Below are 18,075 nucleotides of genomic sequence, written 5' to 3' on the forward strand. Positions count from 1 at the left end.
CCAGAGAGCCACACCCACACACACACACACACACACACACACACACACACACACATGCACATTTGCTCAGGCCAGAAACCCTAGCCCTGGACCTGCCCAGCCAAGAAGCATCCTGATTGGATGCTGATTCTGCCCCACGGGCACGGAGGGTCTCCTAAAGCAAGCTCTGTGTCTGCACACCTGGCCAGCACCTCTCTGCTCCCCAGAGCCAGGGCCCGCTCCACCCTCGGGGCTGACTTGTGGCCAGTGAGCCCCATGCTGGAGTACAAGGCAGATCTGTGAATGACTGCCACAGTCCAGGGCAGCAACTCCACAGGGAAAGTGGATGACAGGCACAGCAGGGGCCACATAGGGCTTCCTGGAGGGGGCCCCAGGCTGTCTGGAGATGTGGGCCTCAATGGCTCCCACCCTCACTGTGGGGTTGCTGAGCTGCTGAGGGCCTGCCCGAGAGCCCAGGAGGGTCACAGTTGGGCTCGTCACCAATACCATAATAGCCCCGAGAGACCTTTGAATGCCACACCAAGGAACAGGAGTCTCTGAACGACTGTGACAAGGCTGGTGAAGTCATCCTGCGGGACAGCAGCGGGGACAGGTGCGAGAGGTGTTGCTGCCCTTTCGGTACTGTCACTTTTTCTTGGGGCTGGTAGATTTCCTCACACAGTTTATTTGCTCTTGATCAGATCCCCAGGCAATGAAAGAAGAATGAGTCTAACAGAGATGGGAACTGAGCTCCTGCTCATACACCAGGGAACAGAGGCCAGAGATATCAGGTGATTTGGCTGAGACTACAGTCAGGATTAGACTCAGTACCTCTTTTGTCGAGAGGGCTGGGGTCCCAACCATATGAGCTCGTGAAGGGAGGAAGAAGCAAGGTCCATAGCTGTGCGTCCTGTGGACCAGGGGACCCTGAGCTGGCTGATGTACTGTCCAGTCCCTCCCTGGACAGTTCCCCCACCCCCAGCCCAGGCCTGGAGCCAAGGAGCAGTCTGAGATGTGTGGCGGGATTGTGCCCAGGGGCCAGGCAGCTGGGATGGGGTAGCCGAAGGACAGGAAATAGCTGGGTTTGGGGAAGTCTGTGTAGCTGGCCAAGTCCAATGCAGCGATTGCTGGGCAGCCTTGCATGACAGTCACTGCCAGCGTGGGCACACACTGGGGCCATTGACAGGAGGAGCCCCAGGAGAGGCCCGGTGGAGCTGGATGCCCGGAAGTTGCCCTGCCGGGGAGGGGGCTTGTGGGATAGGCGGTGTCCAGAGGGAAGGGAGCTGTGAAATGAGCCCAGGCTGCTGAGCAGCAGAAATGAGGGCGGTGACAGGGAAGGAACAGCTCCCATGTTCCACCGGCCATTGCAGTGTCACCTTCTCAAGTCTCCAGTGGCCTCGTATGGCATGTGTTGTGCTATGGCCAGTCCTGAGGCTGGGGAAGGAAAGGTGTTTGCCCAAAGTCACACTCACCTTTTGAGGCCTGGCGCTGGGCCTCATGGGCATCAGGGAGCCTCTGGGTGTGGCAGGACATTGGAACTGGCCAGGGAACATGAGGACACTGAGCAGAGGGACCTTGAAGGCTGCAGGTCCCCCTGATTCTGGGTGCAGGCTCCTGGCCAGCTTGCACCACCAACGCCCATGGATGGGGAGCCCCTCCCTCCCAGCTGAGCTTTTACATGGGGCTGTCTGCTGTCTGCAGCAAGGACTTCCGCCTCCTCCCCACATGCCAGGAGCAGAGATGACTGAGGCTCCGCCTATCCTCACTCTCAGGGCCACAGCGAGTGAGAGAGGTGGGAGCAATTGTAATGCCCATGAGGGGTGCTGGGACGGGAGGGAGCTGGGTGAAGGCAGGCTTCCTGGTGACTCCTGAGTTGGAGCAGGGCTAGGTTAGCCGGGTGGAGGAGGGGGAAGATGTCCTCTATACCAGAACGGGGGCCTGGGGTGGACAGGACAGGGCTGCACGGGTTAGAGAGGGACCCTGGAGGGCTGGATCCAAGCTCCACCCAACAGTACTAGGCCACGCTCTGAACTTCAGTTTTCTCATCTATAAAATGGGGTAGCAAGGACCGCCGCAGGATTCATGAGAAGCAAATGAGTTAAACGTAGATCCTCAGAAGAGAGAGTGTGTTCAGTCAGGAGGGTGACACAGAGCAGAAACCCACACCTTGGCGTCTTGGACAATCTGGGGTATATTTTTCATATTTAGCAAGAAATCTAGATGTAGACAGTTACTGGTGTAATTTCATCAGCTTAAGAGTGCTAGGGCCGAATCTTTCAATCGCTGTTCATCTTTCCCTCCTGCTCTTAAGACAGCTGCTGCTACTCCTTCTAACACATCAGTTCTCAAGGTAGGAAGACAAAAGCCTTCCCAGAAACAGTGCCCTTTCACTCAGCAGCTCCTTTACCTCTCATTGGTCAGGGTTGGTTGTATCCTGGCCAGCAGCACTAGCTGCAAGAGAGCCTGGGAAATGGATGTATTTTGCAAGGGGAATATGGAGCAACCCACCCTGCAATGCCTTCTACAAAGCTTGAATAGTACTAAAAGCTCATCAGGTAGAGGCATCTGGTGTTAAGTCCAGGGACCTGGAGCTGAAGGTGCATTTAGGGAAGACAGAACAGACAGCTGGGATCCTGCAGGGCCTTGGCCACCAGCCTCAGGGGTGGTAGACATGGCCCCACAAGCTCTGGGTCCCTGGGAGATGGTAAACAGAAGGGCAGCATGACCACAGAACTAAGTATGCTCCCAGAAGATAATCAGAGGCTGGGCTTTGCCCCTGCGGAGTCCCTGGGCCAGAGAAGGCGGCTTCATAAATGTGGGGGCTGGAGGAAGTGACTGCTCACGGGGCCCTGTGGCTCTCCTGCTGGAGGATGGGGTCCACTGCGGCCCAGGGAGAGGCTGATGGGAAACGGTCATGGTGAACGGCCCGGAGCATGAAGCTGGGCAGTGGCCATGCCCAGGAATCCGAACCCAGAACCCAGAAGGAGGACGCCACGGTGGGTGTGCAGTCACGGAGAGCATTTGGGAACTGAGCACACAGGGCAGGGATGGAAGATGAGGTGCTAGGGTTTGCGCTCTCTCGGGGGATATGTGATCAGAGGGGCTTGGAGTTCAGGGGAGTGAGGGGGCAGGAGCTGGATGTGTGGGTAGGATGTGGGGGTCACCCAGGCTCACAGAGTTGTGAACCCACCAACAGGATGTGAAGCTGATCAGTCTGTGACCCACACAGCACTGCAGAGTGCCCTGAGCTATGTGTGACACTTCACACCCCAGAGGCTGAGGTTCACACCGCAGGTGGACAGGATGGGGAGGTGGGGAAGGGGAGCCCACTCTGTGGTGCGGAGCCTTGAGCTGTGATTGGGGCGAGCGGACTTCCGGGGAGGCCACTCAGGTCCACCCAGCACCAGCGATATCTCTGAGTTGCAACAGAATCATTTTATGCGTCAAGAAAAACACACTAAAGGAAGAGGGGTGGACCTTCCCTCTGGCTGACCTTGGCTCTGTGGGGACTGCAGAGCCTTGGCTGTGGGTGGAAGAACAGCCCCTGTGGGTATCTGAGGCCACAGGCTCCTGTCCCCTGCTGGTTGGCTGGGCGCCCTGGGTCTGGTCACATTCCAGCCTCTCTCTTAGGACCCAGGGGGAAGCCACCCTAGTTGGCCACCAAGAGCGACCTGACCGGGATCCCAGTGTCAGCCCCCCGGGAGCCACAGCTGGAAGTAGAGCTGGGTTGCTGCCACCCCAGAGGTGCAGATGACCACAGTGGCACTGGCCTCTGCTCGCTGTTCCTGTGTGGCAGGGTGGGGTGGGGTGGGATGCTCCAGGCAGGGACACAGCCTGACCTGCATCGGAGGGGGACTCGTCTCTCCCGTAGTAACTCGTGACCTGGACAGGACTCCCTGCAGCCTTATCTGTGGGTGCGGCTGAGTTCCCGTGGGCACTCTGGGGGAAGTGGGGTGTCCGACCACCGTTGGGGGGAGACAGTGGGAGGGACAGGGAAACGGTGGATGGCTGTGCAGGTCCTGGCCCTCTGCCTGGGACAGATCCCGTGAGAGATGGGAGAAGGGTGGGACCCCCTTACCACAGCTGGGGGTGGGACAGCTTTGACCTTGTCGCATTTCTCAGTGGTAGCGTGTGTGCCTAGCAGGCCCCGGGCCCTGGGTTCAATCCTCAGCACAGCCAAGAGAAAAAACCCCACAGTGGCCCACAGTCCCCAAGCCCACAGTGGCTTCCTCTGCGTTGCTGAGATGGCACCACGGAGAAGGGGCCAGGGGCACGAACCACAGGACTGACCCCCGGAGCACGCAGGCCTCTCCACACAGAGGCAGCCTTCCCCAAACCAGAAAGAAGTGCCGTGCTCCCTGCCACTGTCCTGCCCTTCCCCCACCCACCTTCGCACCTCTGTGTACCCTTGAGGCAGGGAGGGTTCCAGGTGACCCTCAGTGATCTGTGCCCTTGTGTAATTCCCTCCCCGTGAGTGTGGGAGAAGGAATGGGACTCCTCTGAGTATGTTACAGGGGGTAGCACAGCTGATTTTAAGAGAGGTTAGCCTGGGTGGGCCTGGCTGAATCAGGTGACAGCTCCAAAGGGACAGGGCTCTTCCTGAAGCGGGATCAAAGCATGAGAGGGGACTTAAGGGGTCATCTCATAAGAAACCTCATTCCTGTTTGTTGCACCCAGTAAGAGAACAGCCAGGGGGAGGCTCATTCTACAATCTCCAGAACCTGCATTCTGCCAGCCACCAAGGCAGCCCAAAAGAGGACCCAAGCCCCAGAAAGGAATCTTGGCCCCAGCTTCATGGGACACTAAGCAGTGTCTGCCTTGGTTACATCATGACTTCTGGCCGAGAGAGACTGAGGTGATGCAGGGCTGTTTTGAGATGCTGAGTTAGTGGTGATTTCTTACCAAGCAACAGAACATGGATGCCTTACCCTTTTTCCACGGGAAGGAGGTTTTCTTTTTCCCTCACTAAACCTCTAGTGGCAGCAAGAGCAATCTGAATGTCTCCTGTTTTGGTCAGCATAGAGCAAGGGGTCTGACACCGAAGAGAAAGTAGGGGAAGAGGGGAGCTAGCTGAATCCCCTCTATGTAGGCTGAAGCTCTGTTTTGAGGTGAAGGTGAAAGCAGCAGGGATTTGGAAAGGTCAGGAGAAAAGGTCTGTTCTTCTAGCTGGAGGACTGCATTAAATCAGAGCTCAAATCTTTTTATTTTTTGGAAGGGAATTGAACTCAGGACCCAGCACTTACCAGGCAGGCATGGTGCCACCACCGAGCTACATCCCCAGCCCACAGAGCTCAAATCTTTAAGAGGAAAAGAGAGGAGCTGAAATGACACTGGGAGCAGGTGCCAGGGTGCAGGGGGTCTGCCGGTCACGTGTCATTAAAGACAGTGGTACGGAACGAGGCGTTTTGCTAAGGGTGAGATGGGACCATGATCATCAGGGCCTGGCACCCTGGGGGCCCAGCTGAGTTCCCAGCTGAACAGAGCTGGGTAGGGATAGCAAGCTCCGAGCAGGGGTGCCCCCCTGACCCAGGCTGAGCACTGGAGCTCCACATGGGGCTGGGGAGCAGGGGGTCAGTTACAGCAGAGCCACCAGACGGCTTAGAAATGCAGAGTTGCCTGGGAGTTTGTATCTTTCTTCTGTAAAATCTTAGCCAGACTTTAGCAACAGTCTGAGGGAACAGAGGGAAATATGAACAGAGGAGAACTTTCGAAGGCATCTAGGTGAGGGTTCCGCCCAGAGCCTGCAGTCCCAGCTGTCCAGCGGCTTCACCATCAGAGATCTGTTCTCTTCCCCTCCCTAGAAGCCCCACACACAGGCTTGTGGTGGACTCCAGAAGTGGGGCAACCTTTTCTGAGCAGCCCCAGCAAGGATGCGGGTGCAGGCAATTCTGGGAAACACAAGGAGAGAGGTGAGAGGGAGTCAGGGAAGGGATAAACGCACACAGATGGTGCGTGTCAGAGCCCCTCCCAGCACCCCAGAGAGCACATCTGGGAGTGTCCTGGGTGGAGGCAGGGAGGCTGGATATTTGTGCTCAGCTCCTAGTCCTGGTTGAGGGAGATTTCGAGGGCGACCACTCTCCGGTGGCTTACTCACTGCGTGTCTGTGGGAACCGCCTGGTGCAGGCGCACCGCACTCAGAGGTGGGCTGCAGGGCCGTGGGGTGGGCAGCCACGGCGAGCTGAGAATCCCAGGGCCAACCCCACGCCTCCCTCCCGGTGTTCACTGCCCCTTCCTGATCAAAGCCCCAGGGCATGGCTGGCCCACTGGCCCCAGAAGGCACCGGCCTAGGTAGCATTGTACCGCCTCTCTGGGTGAGTGGGCTGCCCGGCCCGGCTTGGATATACTGGTCCAAGTGGTCATTGAAGTCCCTCAGAGCCTGAGATTCTGAGCCCCACATTCTCCCAGGTGAAACGCAGCACCGTGCTGAGACCCAGACTGACAATAAGTGGTGAACAGGGGGACATCCATCTCGGAGGCTTGGTCTCACAGGGCAAGAGCCACTCAGTGGGTAAGGTGGGATACAGAGCTGCTCCAAGTAAGGGAAAAAAGGTACCAGCAGAGACCGAGGAGAGTGACTCATCTTACAGCAGGGAAGAGAGCGGGACGGTTGGAGAGAGGCAGGGAAGAAGGGAGAGACAGGAGGCCAGCAACGGCCTGAAGAAGTGGCCAGAACACTGGGAAAGGCTTTCCACGCCCAGCTAAGTCTGAATGTTTGGAGAACAGGTCTTGTTACATCGCCCAGGCTGGCCTCGAACACCTGGGCTCAAGCCATCCTCACGCTTCACCCTCCTAAGCAGCTGGGACTAGATAGAGCTATGCCACTGTGCCAGGCCAAGTCTGAGTTCTGATATGGATGCGGAGGCCACAGGAGGGTGCCAGAGGCTGTCAGTGCTTGCTAAGTGCCCACATCCCACCCCTGGGCATCCAGGAGCCATACTGCGTGTGGTCCTTGTCTGAGAGCTAGGAGCAGTCTCTCTTAACCATGCGGCCAGACAGGAGGCCATGGGACAGCCGGGCAGAGATAGTTCGGGAGAGGTCATATGGACAGGCTCCTGCTGGCTGCTTCACTATGTCATGGGAGAGAAATGAAGCCCCAGCAGAGCCACTGAGACTCAGGGCATGTTTGTTACCGCTGCGTCTCTTCTGCTGACTGGTACAAGAAGACCTGCAAAGAACAGAAAACACGCACACAGCCTTCACTGCCTTGCGTTCCACAAGCAGCCCGTGACGTTAACCCAGGGACCCGACTTTACAGACTTGAAGCTGAAGAGTAGAAAAGGGAGGGAGGGACTTGGGGTCCCTGTTGCTGTCAGGTGACAGAGGCTGGGATCAACCCAGCTGTCCCACTGCAAAGTCCTTCCCGAGTCTCAGGACCCCTCCACATCGGGCATGCACATGGCTGGCAGACGCAGGAGGATTTTTTTCTGCTCTATGGAGAAGTTAAGTTCAATTAGTTTGAACGTGCACTGGAATAAACACATGAACTGTACCTCAAACAGGCCATTTCATGGTTATTACTCATTAGGAAGAGGAGAAATTTTTAAAAAGTGAGTTGTCCCAGAGTTAATTGAAGATCTTTATCTTTAAGTCAATAAATCGTGCTAGTGCAGGGTTACACGGGTACAGCCAGACTGTGCCAAGAATGGCCAGGGACCAAGGGGACAGTCCACCATGGAAGAGACTGTGACTCCCTCCCCGCGGTGCCGGATGGCCAGGTCTGCTCTGAGGAGCACCGCAGTGGGGGTCCTGCAGGTTCCCACAGAGCCCCCGCCCGGCCCCACAGGCCATCAAGAATGCTGCCGCTTGGGCTGACACTAGGACTTAAGGCTTCCGGAAAGCGAAGTGGTGCAGAGGTCAGGAGTCCCCCAGGGTCACCCCAGGGGCCCAGAAGAGACCCCTTCCCATGCTCACCTTTCCCTCTGGCTAACACCAGACACACTGCTCCCAATTTTGAGTCCTAGGGAAAAATGTTTCACATTTAAAAATATATAAATATTTATTTTCTCTCCCCGATGTATATGCGGGACTTCCAGCCCCATTGTGGCCTCGCTGCGGAATGTGACAGTGCCCTTCTCCCTGGAAGCCAGGCCCAGTCTTTAAAGCCGGCCTGTGGCCCTGAGAGAGGAGGCCTTGTGTGCCCACGGTTCCCTCACAGACCTGCCATTCACAGCGCCTGAAAGGGCGGCTTCATGGGCCCAGCCACCTCACAGCCAACAGGGCTTTGTGCCTTGTCCTCAGGGAGGAGACGCTGGCCAGGACCAGGATCGGCAGCGCTGGCCCTGGTGTGACCTCTGGTGGGTGACGGGAGACTTGGACCCACCTGCCACTGGTTCCTTCTTTTCATTTACTTCTTCATCTGCTCTGCAGATTCCCAGGGGCGCAGTGGTGACGGAGACAGGAAAGATCCCCGGGGAGGGAGGGGACACATTTACAACCCAACCTGGAAGGGTGTGCACCCTGGTCCTGGAGACCCCGCCGCTACTCCTGAGTAGAGAATTAGACCTCTGGGATGTGGAGGGAAGAGGAGCCATGAGCCCCGAAGGCTTTCAGATTTGGGGGAGCCATGAACAGGAGCGAATGAAGATTAAACAGGAAAGGACCCTCACTGACTTTTCATAAGGTGGGCACACAGGAGGACGGCACTTCTACGCTTGCCCGCTCCTAACCTGGCTGGGCAGCTTTAGGCTAGTCGGTGAATGTGTGTGGGCCTCAGTTTCCCCATCTGACAGATGGGCCATCACACCCCATTTTATCTGCTGACCTCGTGTCAACACATGAGTCTTTGGGAGCCAGGAAATTGCACGCAACCTCGTCCAACCACTGGCCTCAGCCTTCTCCATCCCGGGTGCAGAGATGAATGCAGCAGAGACGTCCAGCTCTTGGGTGGGGCAGAAGGGCACAGCCGGGGGCCTGGGGAGAGGCGGGCATGGAGGAGCCAGAAGCGGGGCTGAGTCAGGCCTGGGCCCTTTCCCTGCAGTGACACTGAGCTGTGTGATGTCAGGCAGGTCACACCAGGTCTCTCTGCTTGAGCTCCTCTCCCATGAATGCAGGGAACAACAGCGTGGCTCCCAGGTCACCAGAAGAGGCAGGCGCAGGTGTCAGCCTTCATTTCCAGGTGACCCTCTGGGCCCAGAGAGGTGAAGTAACTCGTCTGTGGTCACGCAGGTGGTGTTTAGCCATCCCAGGAGATCCGGTGCCCACATCTGTTCTTCATCACCTTCCCTGCCACTTATGCACATTAAGGGCACGAGTCCATGTTGGCTGCAGTCGGGACCTTGCAGGATTGTGCTAGGCAGAGGCAGCTGGAGGAAATCGTGCTCTGGGCAGGTGGTCCCATATCTGCAAAGGCCCAGTGGCCTTTGAGGAGAGTCAGGGGGCAGTTGGGGAGGAGAGGCAGGGACAGCCAGGCATAGTAAGCATGTAAATGAGGATTTGGGGTTAGACTTGTGGGTGGGGAAGGACTGGGGTGTGGGGTGAAGGTGCCGGGCAGGCTGGGGTGAGGCCACTGCCCTCAGGTGTCACTGGGTGGCAGCTCCAAGTCTGCACGGGCTCAGCCACCCCCGCCCACCTGAGATTTCCTGAATTCCAGCCTCGGCTCTGGTTGCTTCTGCAGGCAAAGGAGCCCTTGTGGTTGGAGGGGCCTCTTGCAGGCAGGGCAGGGCAGGGCGGGCGCTCCCTCCCCAGGCACACACACCTCCATTCAGCCCGGCCCCACCCCTGGCCAGCAAGGTTGATAAGATGGGCCGCTGGCCCCCACACCGTGCCAGCCACAGCCTGCACCATGAGGGTCGTCTCGGCAGGCCTCGGGCTCTGGGCCCTGCTGCTGCTCCAGGCCCCAGGCAGCCTCAGCCTTGACCCCCAGTCCAGAGGTGAGGGGTTGTGTGACATGGGGACACTGGGTGAGAGGCCTCCGATGACAGCTGGAGGTGGGCAGAGGCTCCCTGGGATCCAGGATCGGGGTAGGGAGCAGGAGAGGCAGCGGGAGCCACAGCGAAGGAGGTGCTGACAAGGGTAAGGGCAGGCTGCCCAGGGACCAGGCGTGGCAGGACTCAGACCTCGGCTGTGGGTGCCGGGGACCCAGGGCTGAGCTCTCGGCACTGCTGTTCTTTTTTCTTTTGTGGTACTGGGGCTAGAGCCAGGGCCTTGTGCATGGTGGGCAGGCACCTTGCCACTGAGTTACAGCCTCGGCCTCCTCATTCCCACAGGTTTGGTTTGTTTTCTTTTAAGGCTGGGGGCTGAACCCCCAGCCTTTTCACTGCAGCCCTATTTTAATTTTTTATTTTGAGACAAGGTCTCACTAAATTGCCCAGGCTGGGCTGAACTTCCTGTCTTCCTGCCTCAGCCTCCAGAGTGCTGGGATTCCAGGGGTGTGCCGCTACACCTGGCTGTCCTCGGGCTTTGATGAGTGCGGATCTTGGGAGAAAAGTACCCCCGCCCATCAGCCCTTCCCCACACCTCTGTGATCCAGAGCGTGTTGCAGCCTCCCTAGGTCCGCAGCCACAGTGGGCCCTGGGGGTGACTTGGGGCACACCTGGCTAGGCTGTCAAAGCGGCCATTGGGAATTCCTGCTTCCAGCTCTGCCTGGCAGACCTGAGCTCGCTGGCTTCACCAGGCCGGGGCAGGGCCTCCACTCTGCCGATTCACCTGATGCCCACGTTGATGGGCACCACAGGGGCCCCCAAGGCTGTGCCCACCACTCTCCCTGCCCACCTGTCCAGCTAGGATGACAGCCATCCTGAGGGGTGGTCAGCCCACTGCACAGAAGAGGAAGCTGAGGCTCAGGCGGGAAGCGAGGGGCCTAGGGCTGCCCTGGACACTGTCTTCCCACAAGCCAAGCTGTGGCCTTGGCGAACCCCTCAGGGTTCCCTCACACTGACCACGGACCAGCTGGCCGCTGAGGCCCGCCCACTCCCCGAGGACTCAGAAGCTGTGTCCTCCGACCTCGGTCGCACTCTGGCTTCTTCCCCTCCCCCTCCCAGGGCACCTCTGTCGGACGCGGCCCACGGACCTGGTGTTTGTCGTCGACAGCTCACGAAGTGTGCGGCCCGTGGAGTTTGAGAAGGTGAAGGTGTTCCTGTCCCAGGTCATTGAGTCGCTGGACGTGGGGCCCAACGCCACCCGGGTGGGCGTGGTCAACTACGCCAGCTCCGTGAAGCACGAGTTCCCGCTGCACGCCCACAGCTCCAAGGTCGCGCTGCTCCAGGCCGTGCGCCGCATCCAGCCGCTGTCCACGGGCACCATGACCGGCCTGGCCCTCCAGTTCGCCATCACCAGGGCCTTCAGCGACGCCGACGGCCGTCGCACCAGGTCCCCCGACATCAGCAAGGTGCGTGAGCCGGCCCTGCGGATGGGCTCGAGCTGCATTTCACTTGTGCTCCCACCGCCGTGCGGAGGCTACTCCAGAGCCTGGGAAAGAGAGCCCAGGGGAGGTCAGCAGGCAAAAGTTCCCAGCCAGGCATGGTGCCTCCGGGTTGGGACCTTGTCCTCAGAGCCCTGGAGCTCACCACTGGGCCAGCTTGTGGCCATCTCCTTTCTGCTGACCTTGGGCCCGTGGCCAGTCCACGCCCTTGCAGATGGAGTAGGGTAGGCAGGCACTCATGTGGTGGGGTAACGGCACCCCACTGTGCCTCAGTTTCCCCATCCATGAAACGCCTGGTCAGAGGGCTGATCTGAGGGCTGCGGGCATTGCACTGTGTGCTCAGAGTGAGCGTGACATCCGTCAGGCCCTCGGTGCATCAGTCCAGGTTAGCTTCATCTCTGAGCACTGGGCTCGGGGAAGTACGGCAGGAGCCCCTGCTGCCCAGTCACCGGGGCCCCAGGAGCCCGCTGGTTTGCACTACATGGGCACTGTTTCAGGGCTCAGCACAGGGCCTGCAAGGCCAGCCCTTTCTGCACCTTCCAGCACTTCCCCATTGCAAGGTCCCCCTCCCCTGCCCAGGGCCCAGGCGGGGGTGTGTGCGCCCCTTTATCTTCCTCCACACACTGACTCTGGCACACAGCAGGCCAGTGACAGCTCGGAGGTGTGGCCCTGCTTCACGGAAGGGGAAACCAAGGCACAGGGCGCCGAAGCAACTTGCCCAGCTATTCAGCGGTTGCAGTGCTCAAACAGCACAGACGCAGCACCAGCCATCAGTGTCCTCGAGGAGAAGACACAGCAGACAACCTGCTGGTCTCCCCGGGCCCACTCGGGACCCCACACGAGATGCCGTGGCCGGGACTGGCGGTAAAGGCAATGGCAGTGATCCGGGCGGCTGCCATCTCCAGGGCTCACCAGTGGCCCAGGGCGGGCAGGGAGGATGGCGTTCCCAGCTGGGCATGCAGAGAGGAGCTCAGCCCCGACGTCCCTGCGCATAGAGCAGATGGAGGAAAAGTCAGGGCTGGGGTGCAGCTCATGGACAGCCAGCCTCTGGCAGGGAGCAGTCACAGCTAGGTGGTGCCGGGAGCTCGGCGCTCAGCAGGGAGGAGGCCGTGCCCACGCCCCCCGGGGGGCCCAAGGTAACGGCACTGGTGCAAACAGCTGCCCCATCCTGGCTCCTCATCCGAATCGCCTCACTTGACCAACCACAAACCCTTTGCACAGATGGAGAAACTGAGGCTCTGGAAGGTGGAGGTACGCTTCTCCCCCAGCCTGTCCTAACTACTCTACCACAGACCCAGGACAGCGCTTAGGCCAGGACCCAGGGCAGGGCGCAGGAGTCAGCAGCAAAGAAGGGGGGGTTCCAATTGGGCAGAGTAGCGTGGACCCTGGGACTGGGTGTCATCATCCTGGGGTGTGGAGGAATAAAGGGGCGACATCTTCCCTTCTTAGGTTGGTTCCTCCCTGGGCACAGAAGCAGATACCCTTTGTTATCCTCGGCTGCCATCTGGTGGTAACATTGCAGAATGCACGGCGCTGGAGCCCTTGCTTGGCCACAATGGGGAGTAACTGGGCCTCAGAGCAAGGCATTCAGTCCATGCTGAGCCTCTGGCTGCAGAACTTGCGTGCAGGGTACCCCTCAGTCTCAAGGGGAGCAGTACCTAGGGCGGGGAGGAGGCAGATCACCGGAGGCCTTAGTTTGCAGGGGCTTGGCCTTTCCATGACCTCAGGGCTGTCTGCCTGAGACGAGGTGTCCAGGCCCGAGTTGGATGAGACCACACAAGAGCCGGACTCCTCCCTGGGGTCAAACCCGCACCAGCCCTGGGCTGGCAGCTCTGGTTCCTCTTCTGTCAAGGTCCGCAGGGCTTCCCGCTGGACCCACGCAGGGAGGGGAGGGCTGGTCCTCACAGGGTCCTGCGTGTCACAGGTGGTCATCGTGGTGACCGACGGGAGGCCCCAGGACAGCGTGAGGGAAGTGTCTGTGCGGGCTCGGGCCAGTGGCATCGAGCTGTTCGCCATCGGAGTGGGCCGCGTGGACAAGGCCACGCTGCGGCAGATGGCCAGCGATCCGCAGGACGAGCACGTGGACTACGTGGAGAGCTACGGTGTCATCCAAAAGCTGTCGAAGAAGTTCCAGGAGGCTTTCTGTGGTGCGAGGGGCGGGGCCAGCCTGGGAGGGCGGGGCCAGGGTGGGATTCTCCTCCTCGGGCGTTGGGTCTAAGAAGAGGAGGATTTTAACTGAGGTCGAATGAGGGGTAAGGTAGCGTGTAATGCTCCGCACATGGTGATTAACTCATTATCCTTGGTTCAGTTCTGTGTGCTGTGTGCATTGGGTGGTGCAGCAGTTAACAGAACAGATTCAAGGACCTTTTCCTATGGCCTTTACCCCTTTTGAGGGCCTTTGTTTTGATCACTGGCATTTTTACCTTCTTCAGGGAGTTTGCTCCCTGTGCAGTGGTTCCTGCACTGGGTTGAGACTTCATCTGGTGTGTTGTGGGGTCTCAGTTCCCCCGAGGGTGTGAAGAGCCCTGGTCTCTGCGGTCAGGGAGGGAGATGTCCAGAGACTTCTCCCTGTGAGATCTGGGCCTCCCCCTTGTCCCCCAGTGGTGTCAGACCTGTGTGCCACAGGGGATCACGACTGTGAGCAGGTGTGCCTCAGCTCCCCGGCCTCCTACACCTGCACCTGCCACGAGGGCTTCACCCTGAACAGCGATGGCAAGACCTGCAGTGGTCAGTGGCTGGACAGGCACGAGGCTTGGGGAGGGAAGGAGGGAAGGTGGCGGGGCTGTGCTGCCCTGCAGGGAGCTTGTCCAAGCCTCCCAGTACTTGGCTGCCTTCAAAGTACACAGGTGTGGTGTCCTGGTACGTGTCCCTTTCTCGATCACACTGGGTGGTGGGTTTAGGATGGAGGAAAGACTCACATAGTCTTGAGGTCAAGTCTCAGCGCCACTGTCCCTGACCTACGTGATTTGTCAGCTGTTCCAGTGCTGTACATTGGGGCCAGTAGTGCTGACTTTAGGGAGGATCTCTGAGGACAAAAGCAGGTGGCCCCTAAGCCCAGAGTGTGTGTGGGGCAGGTGCCCAACCACGGCCGGGACCGATGATGGTGTCTTAAGCTCATCTCCGTGCCTCTGTGCCCTTCCCAGTTTGCAGGGGTGGCAGTGGCAGCTCTGCCACTGACCTGGTCTTTCTCATCGATGGATCTAAGAGCGTGCGGCCAGAGAATTTCGAGCTGGTGAAGAAATTCATCAACCAGATTGTGGACACGCTGGATGTGTCGGACAGGCAGGCCCAGGTGGGGCTGGTGCAGTACTCGAGCTCCGTGCGCCAGGAGTTCCCCCTGGGCCGCTTCCACACCAAGAAGGACATCAAGGCGGCCGTGCGGAACATGTCCTACATGGAGAAAGGTACCATGACCGGGGCGGCCCTCAAGTATCTCATCGATACCTCCTTCGCAGTGTCCAGTGGTGCCAGGCCTGGGGCCCAGAAGGTGGGCATTGTCTTTACGGATGGCCGGAGCCAGGACTACATCAACGATGCCACCAGGAAGGCCAAGGACCTCGGTAGGTGCTGCCTGCCTGGACCACCGACACCAGTGACAGCAGAGGGCACTCACGGTTTATCTGGGTGCCTTCCGATTAGAGCCCTAAACACTTTAGTGCCTTTAAATGAAAAGGGACCTGTTGGCCAGATCTCTCTTATACTTATGACAGAACAGCCCCCCCAAACAAGTGGCTTGTCTTGATGGTCCTTTTGTAGGCAAGATTTGAAACTCTTCCATCTGAACATCTGCCCTAAGAATGCCCCAGCTGTTGGAGGGAAACCCCACCAGAGACTGGCCTGACCCACACTTTTGTCACATATTAAATGAGGAAAATGAGGCACTAGATGAGTAACTGTGAGGATTAAATGAGGCTCCCGGTACAGGGTATGACACATAATAGAACCTCAGTATATGTTGGTTTTCTCCCTGGGTCTTGTTCCAGGCATCGAGCCTGTAATTCCAGCAGCTGCCACCAGGAGGTGTCTGGTGTTGGCTGCTTGGCCGTGTCCTGGAATCTCCACAGTCTGGGCAGCAGCCTTCCTGTCTCCTTCCTCTGGCAGGTTTTGAGATGTTTGCCGTGGGAGTGGGCAATGCTGTTGAGGACGAGCTGAGGGAAATCGCCTCAGAGCCCGTGGCAGAGCACTACTTCTACACGGCTGACTTCAAGTCCATCAACCAGATTGGCATGAAGTTGCAGAAGAAAATCTGCGTGGGTGAGGGAGGCTGGGAGGGCAGGAGGGGCTTTAGTGTGAGTGTGGGTTGCAGCCATCCCTGACCTGGGGGTGGCTAGGGAGGGCAGGGTGGATTGATGGACAGCAGAAGCTGGCAGTGCCAGGAGGGTGGGCTGAATGGGACGACTTCTGCTCCAGCAGACTTACATGAAATGCACTTCTCACGGATGGCGCTGTTCCCAGGGCTCTCCAAATACTACATCGCTTCTCTTGCTCAGAAGGAAGATCACTGCACCCGTTTCATAGACAGGAAAACCAAGGGAGGCCAGGGAGGGGGCGGCACAACTGTTAATAACTGGGGAGCCAGGATGGAACCCACAGCGTCCCCTGTCCTCTGTGGTGCCCTGGCCATGTGGTCCAGGTGGAGAGCCCTCCGGGCTCCAGAGCCAGCATGCCTGGGTTTGAGTCTTGGCTCCAACACTGAAGGCCACAGCAAGTTGTGACTTGGATTCCTCACGTGTGATTGGGACTAATGACATCCGGGGGTGGCATGAAGAGTCACCGAGGTGACACAGAGGCCCTGAGCAGTGCCCAGCACGGGAGCTGTTCCTGTAGCTCCTTGTCTGGGCTCCAAGGAACCAGGAAGACATCCAGGGTCGCCCCTCCGTCATGACCAGGGGTGCTGTCCTTCTGCTGTCTTCTCTCTGTCCTCTGCCTTCCCAGATCTCCTAGGCCCCTCATCCCCTAGGTCTTCCTAGTGCTGTCCCTGGGCAGTGGCTCTTGCCCACCCTCTGCAGCCACACAACAGTTTCCTGCTCTTTCCCCACTTCCTGTCTACTGTAGAGGAAGACCCGTGTGCCTGTGAGGCCATTGTGAGAGTCCAAGCCAAAGTGGAGGGGCTGCTGCAGGCCCTGGCCAGGAAACATATCCTTTTCTAGAGGCCAGGGTTGGGGCGCAGGAGAAGCAAGGGGGCCTGGGCACTGTGGGGTGTTGGGAGGAGGGCCTGGCCCCTGAGGGCTTGGGTCAGGGCAGGATCCATCTGACGAAGGAGGCCTGGATTCTGCCAGATAGGCATGCACCACCCTTGGTGCAGTTTCAGTACAGAAATCCCCAGAGGGTGCACAGAGAAACTGAGGCAAGACCCAGCTCCTGGATGTGCTCGGGAAATATGGCGCCTGCAGACTTCCCATTGCTCAGGCTCACAGTGACACGATAATCACCAGCCCCACCGAGAGATGTCCTGGGCCCTGAACACCTCGCAGGCTCAGCCAGGACTAGGTGGGGACCCGCAGAGCTGAGCCAGCCGCTGGGTGCATGGGCACCCAGGGCTCAGAGGGCACTCGGGGCTCACAGTCACCGGCCGTGGCTTTGGAAAGCACTGTTTTGAGCAGGTCGAAGGGATGAGTTTTGACAGTGGGAAGGACACGTGGGGCGTAGGGGTGGGAGAAAGCTGTGCAAGAGGGACTAGGAGGGAACAGGACCGGGACCGGGACCGGGAGGGAACCGGAAGTGGGGCGCCTCTCCTTAACTCAGCCTCACTTGAAGCTGTGAGGAAGCGGCTGGCCGTCCTGGAGAACAGAATCGTCTAAGGCCGCCTGTGCCCACTCCTAGCGTGGCTCAGAGTCCTGCGTGTGCCCCTGGAGCTTTTCCATTTCAGTGGGGGGCTGTGGAGGGCTCTGGTGTTGGAGCTGCCCTGGGCCTCCCCGGCCTCTGCCGTTGGGTGGCTGGAGTGTGTCGTCAGTGTGTGTGCTGCGTTGGCAGTGTGTGTATCTGTGAGCAGGATCACGTGTGCAGCGGTGAGAACACGGGGATGACTGGGAGAGACACTGTGTTTGCATTTTTGTCTAACCAGAAGCTTAATATATTCCTATTTTTTTTTGTACTTGACCCTTTCTCGACTCTGAGCACTGTGAATCTCTTTTCCGATTTCTCTGTTCCTGATGAAGACCGATTAAATGTGATGTAACTTAAGCACTGAACGGGGCTAGAGGCAGTGTGGTTATGGGGGGCAGGAGAGGGGATTGAGGGGGTGAGGAATGACTGAGTCATTGCAGGGACGGTAGCAGAGGTGGCCGTGCCGGTGACAATGGGCTCACCCAAACCAGCTCAATTCTGCCCCACCTTTTCAGGTACACACTCTTTCATGCGTCTGCACCTCACCCTCCCAGTAAGCACACCCGGAGCATGTCCCTGTGTTACAAACGGGGAGGCCGAACGTCTGCGGCAGTGACTGCCCGGCAGTGGGTCGTGGGGAGAGGTGGGCTTTGAATCAGGGACTGCAGGACATTAAGAGGAAAAGGTGACGGAGGAAAGGGGCAAAGGCACCAGGTAGGGCGACTCCATTTGCACGTTCACTTATTTATTCAGGCGTCAAATGCTTGCAGAGCACACCCACAGCAGGCAGAGGGGAGACTGGACAGAGGCCCTGCCCGTAGGGACACGCTGCAGGACAAAGAGGCTCATGCCACCTTTGCCCAGCTGGAGAAGAGAGTGTCCCTGGGTGGTGTCCAGGCCCTGTGCCCCCC

The 18,075-nt window shown here is 58.7% G+C and overlaps 1 protein-coding gene across 1 annotated transcript; it reads left to right on the forward strand.

Annotated features, from left to right (window-relative positions):
• Positions 1 to 9,760: 9,760 nt before the first annotated feature.
• Positions 9,761 to 17,139, forward strand: Matn1 (matrilin 1). The gene is made up of 8 exons (XM_010621629.1): positions 9,761 to 9,848; positions 10,959 to 11,305; positions 13,263 to 13,485; positions 13,940 to 14,065; positions 14,482 to 14,898; positions 15,440 to 15,592; positions 16,394 to 16,474; positions 17,090 to 17,139. Exons 1-8 carry the CDS (start codon positions 9,761 to 9,763, stop codon positions 17,137 to 17,139), a joined length of 1,485 nt encoding a protein of 494 aa, XP_010619931.1.
• Positions 17,140 to 18,075: the final 936 nt, after the last annotated feature.

The sequence above is a fragment of the Fukomys damarensis genome, unplaced genomic scaffold, assembly GCF_012274545.1.
Source record: "Fukomys damarensis isolate Sample0158 unplaced genomic scaffold, DMR_v1.0_HiC HiC_scaffold_23, whole genome shotgun sequence".
In the NCBI taxonomy this organism is placed as follows: Eukaryota; Metazoa; Chordata; class Mammalia; order Rodentia; family Bathyergidae; genus Fukomys; species Fukomys damarensis.

What these genes read in the sequence shown, in the direction of transcription:
- Matn1 (XM_010621629.1), top strand. Translation starts at nt 9,761, where the DNA reads ATGAGGGTCGTCTCGGCAGGCCTCGGGCTCTGGGCCCTGCTGCTGCTC. An exon ending in GGTCCCCCGACATCAGCAAG is followed by an intron (nt 11,306 to 13,262) that starts GTGCGTGAGCCG and finishes TGCGTGTCACAG; the next exon opens with GTGGTCATCGTGGTGACCGA. An exon ending in GCAGAAGAAAATCTGCGTGG is followed by an intron (nt 15,593 to 16,393) that starts GTGAGGGAGGCT and finishes TGTCTACTGTAG; the next exon opens with AGGAAGACCCGTGTGCCTGT.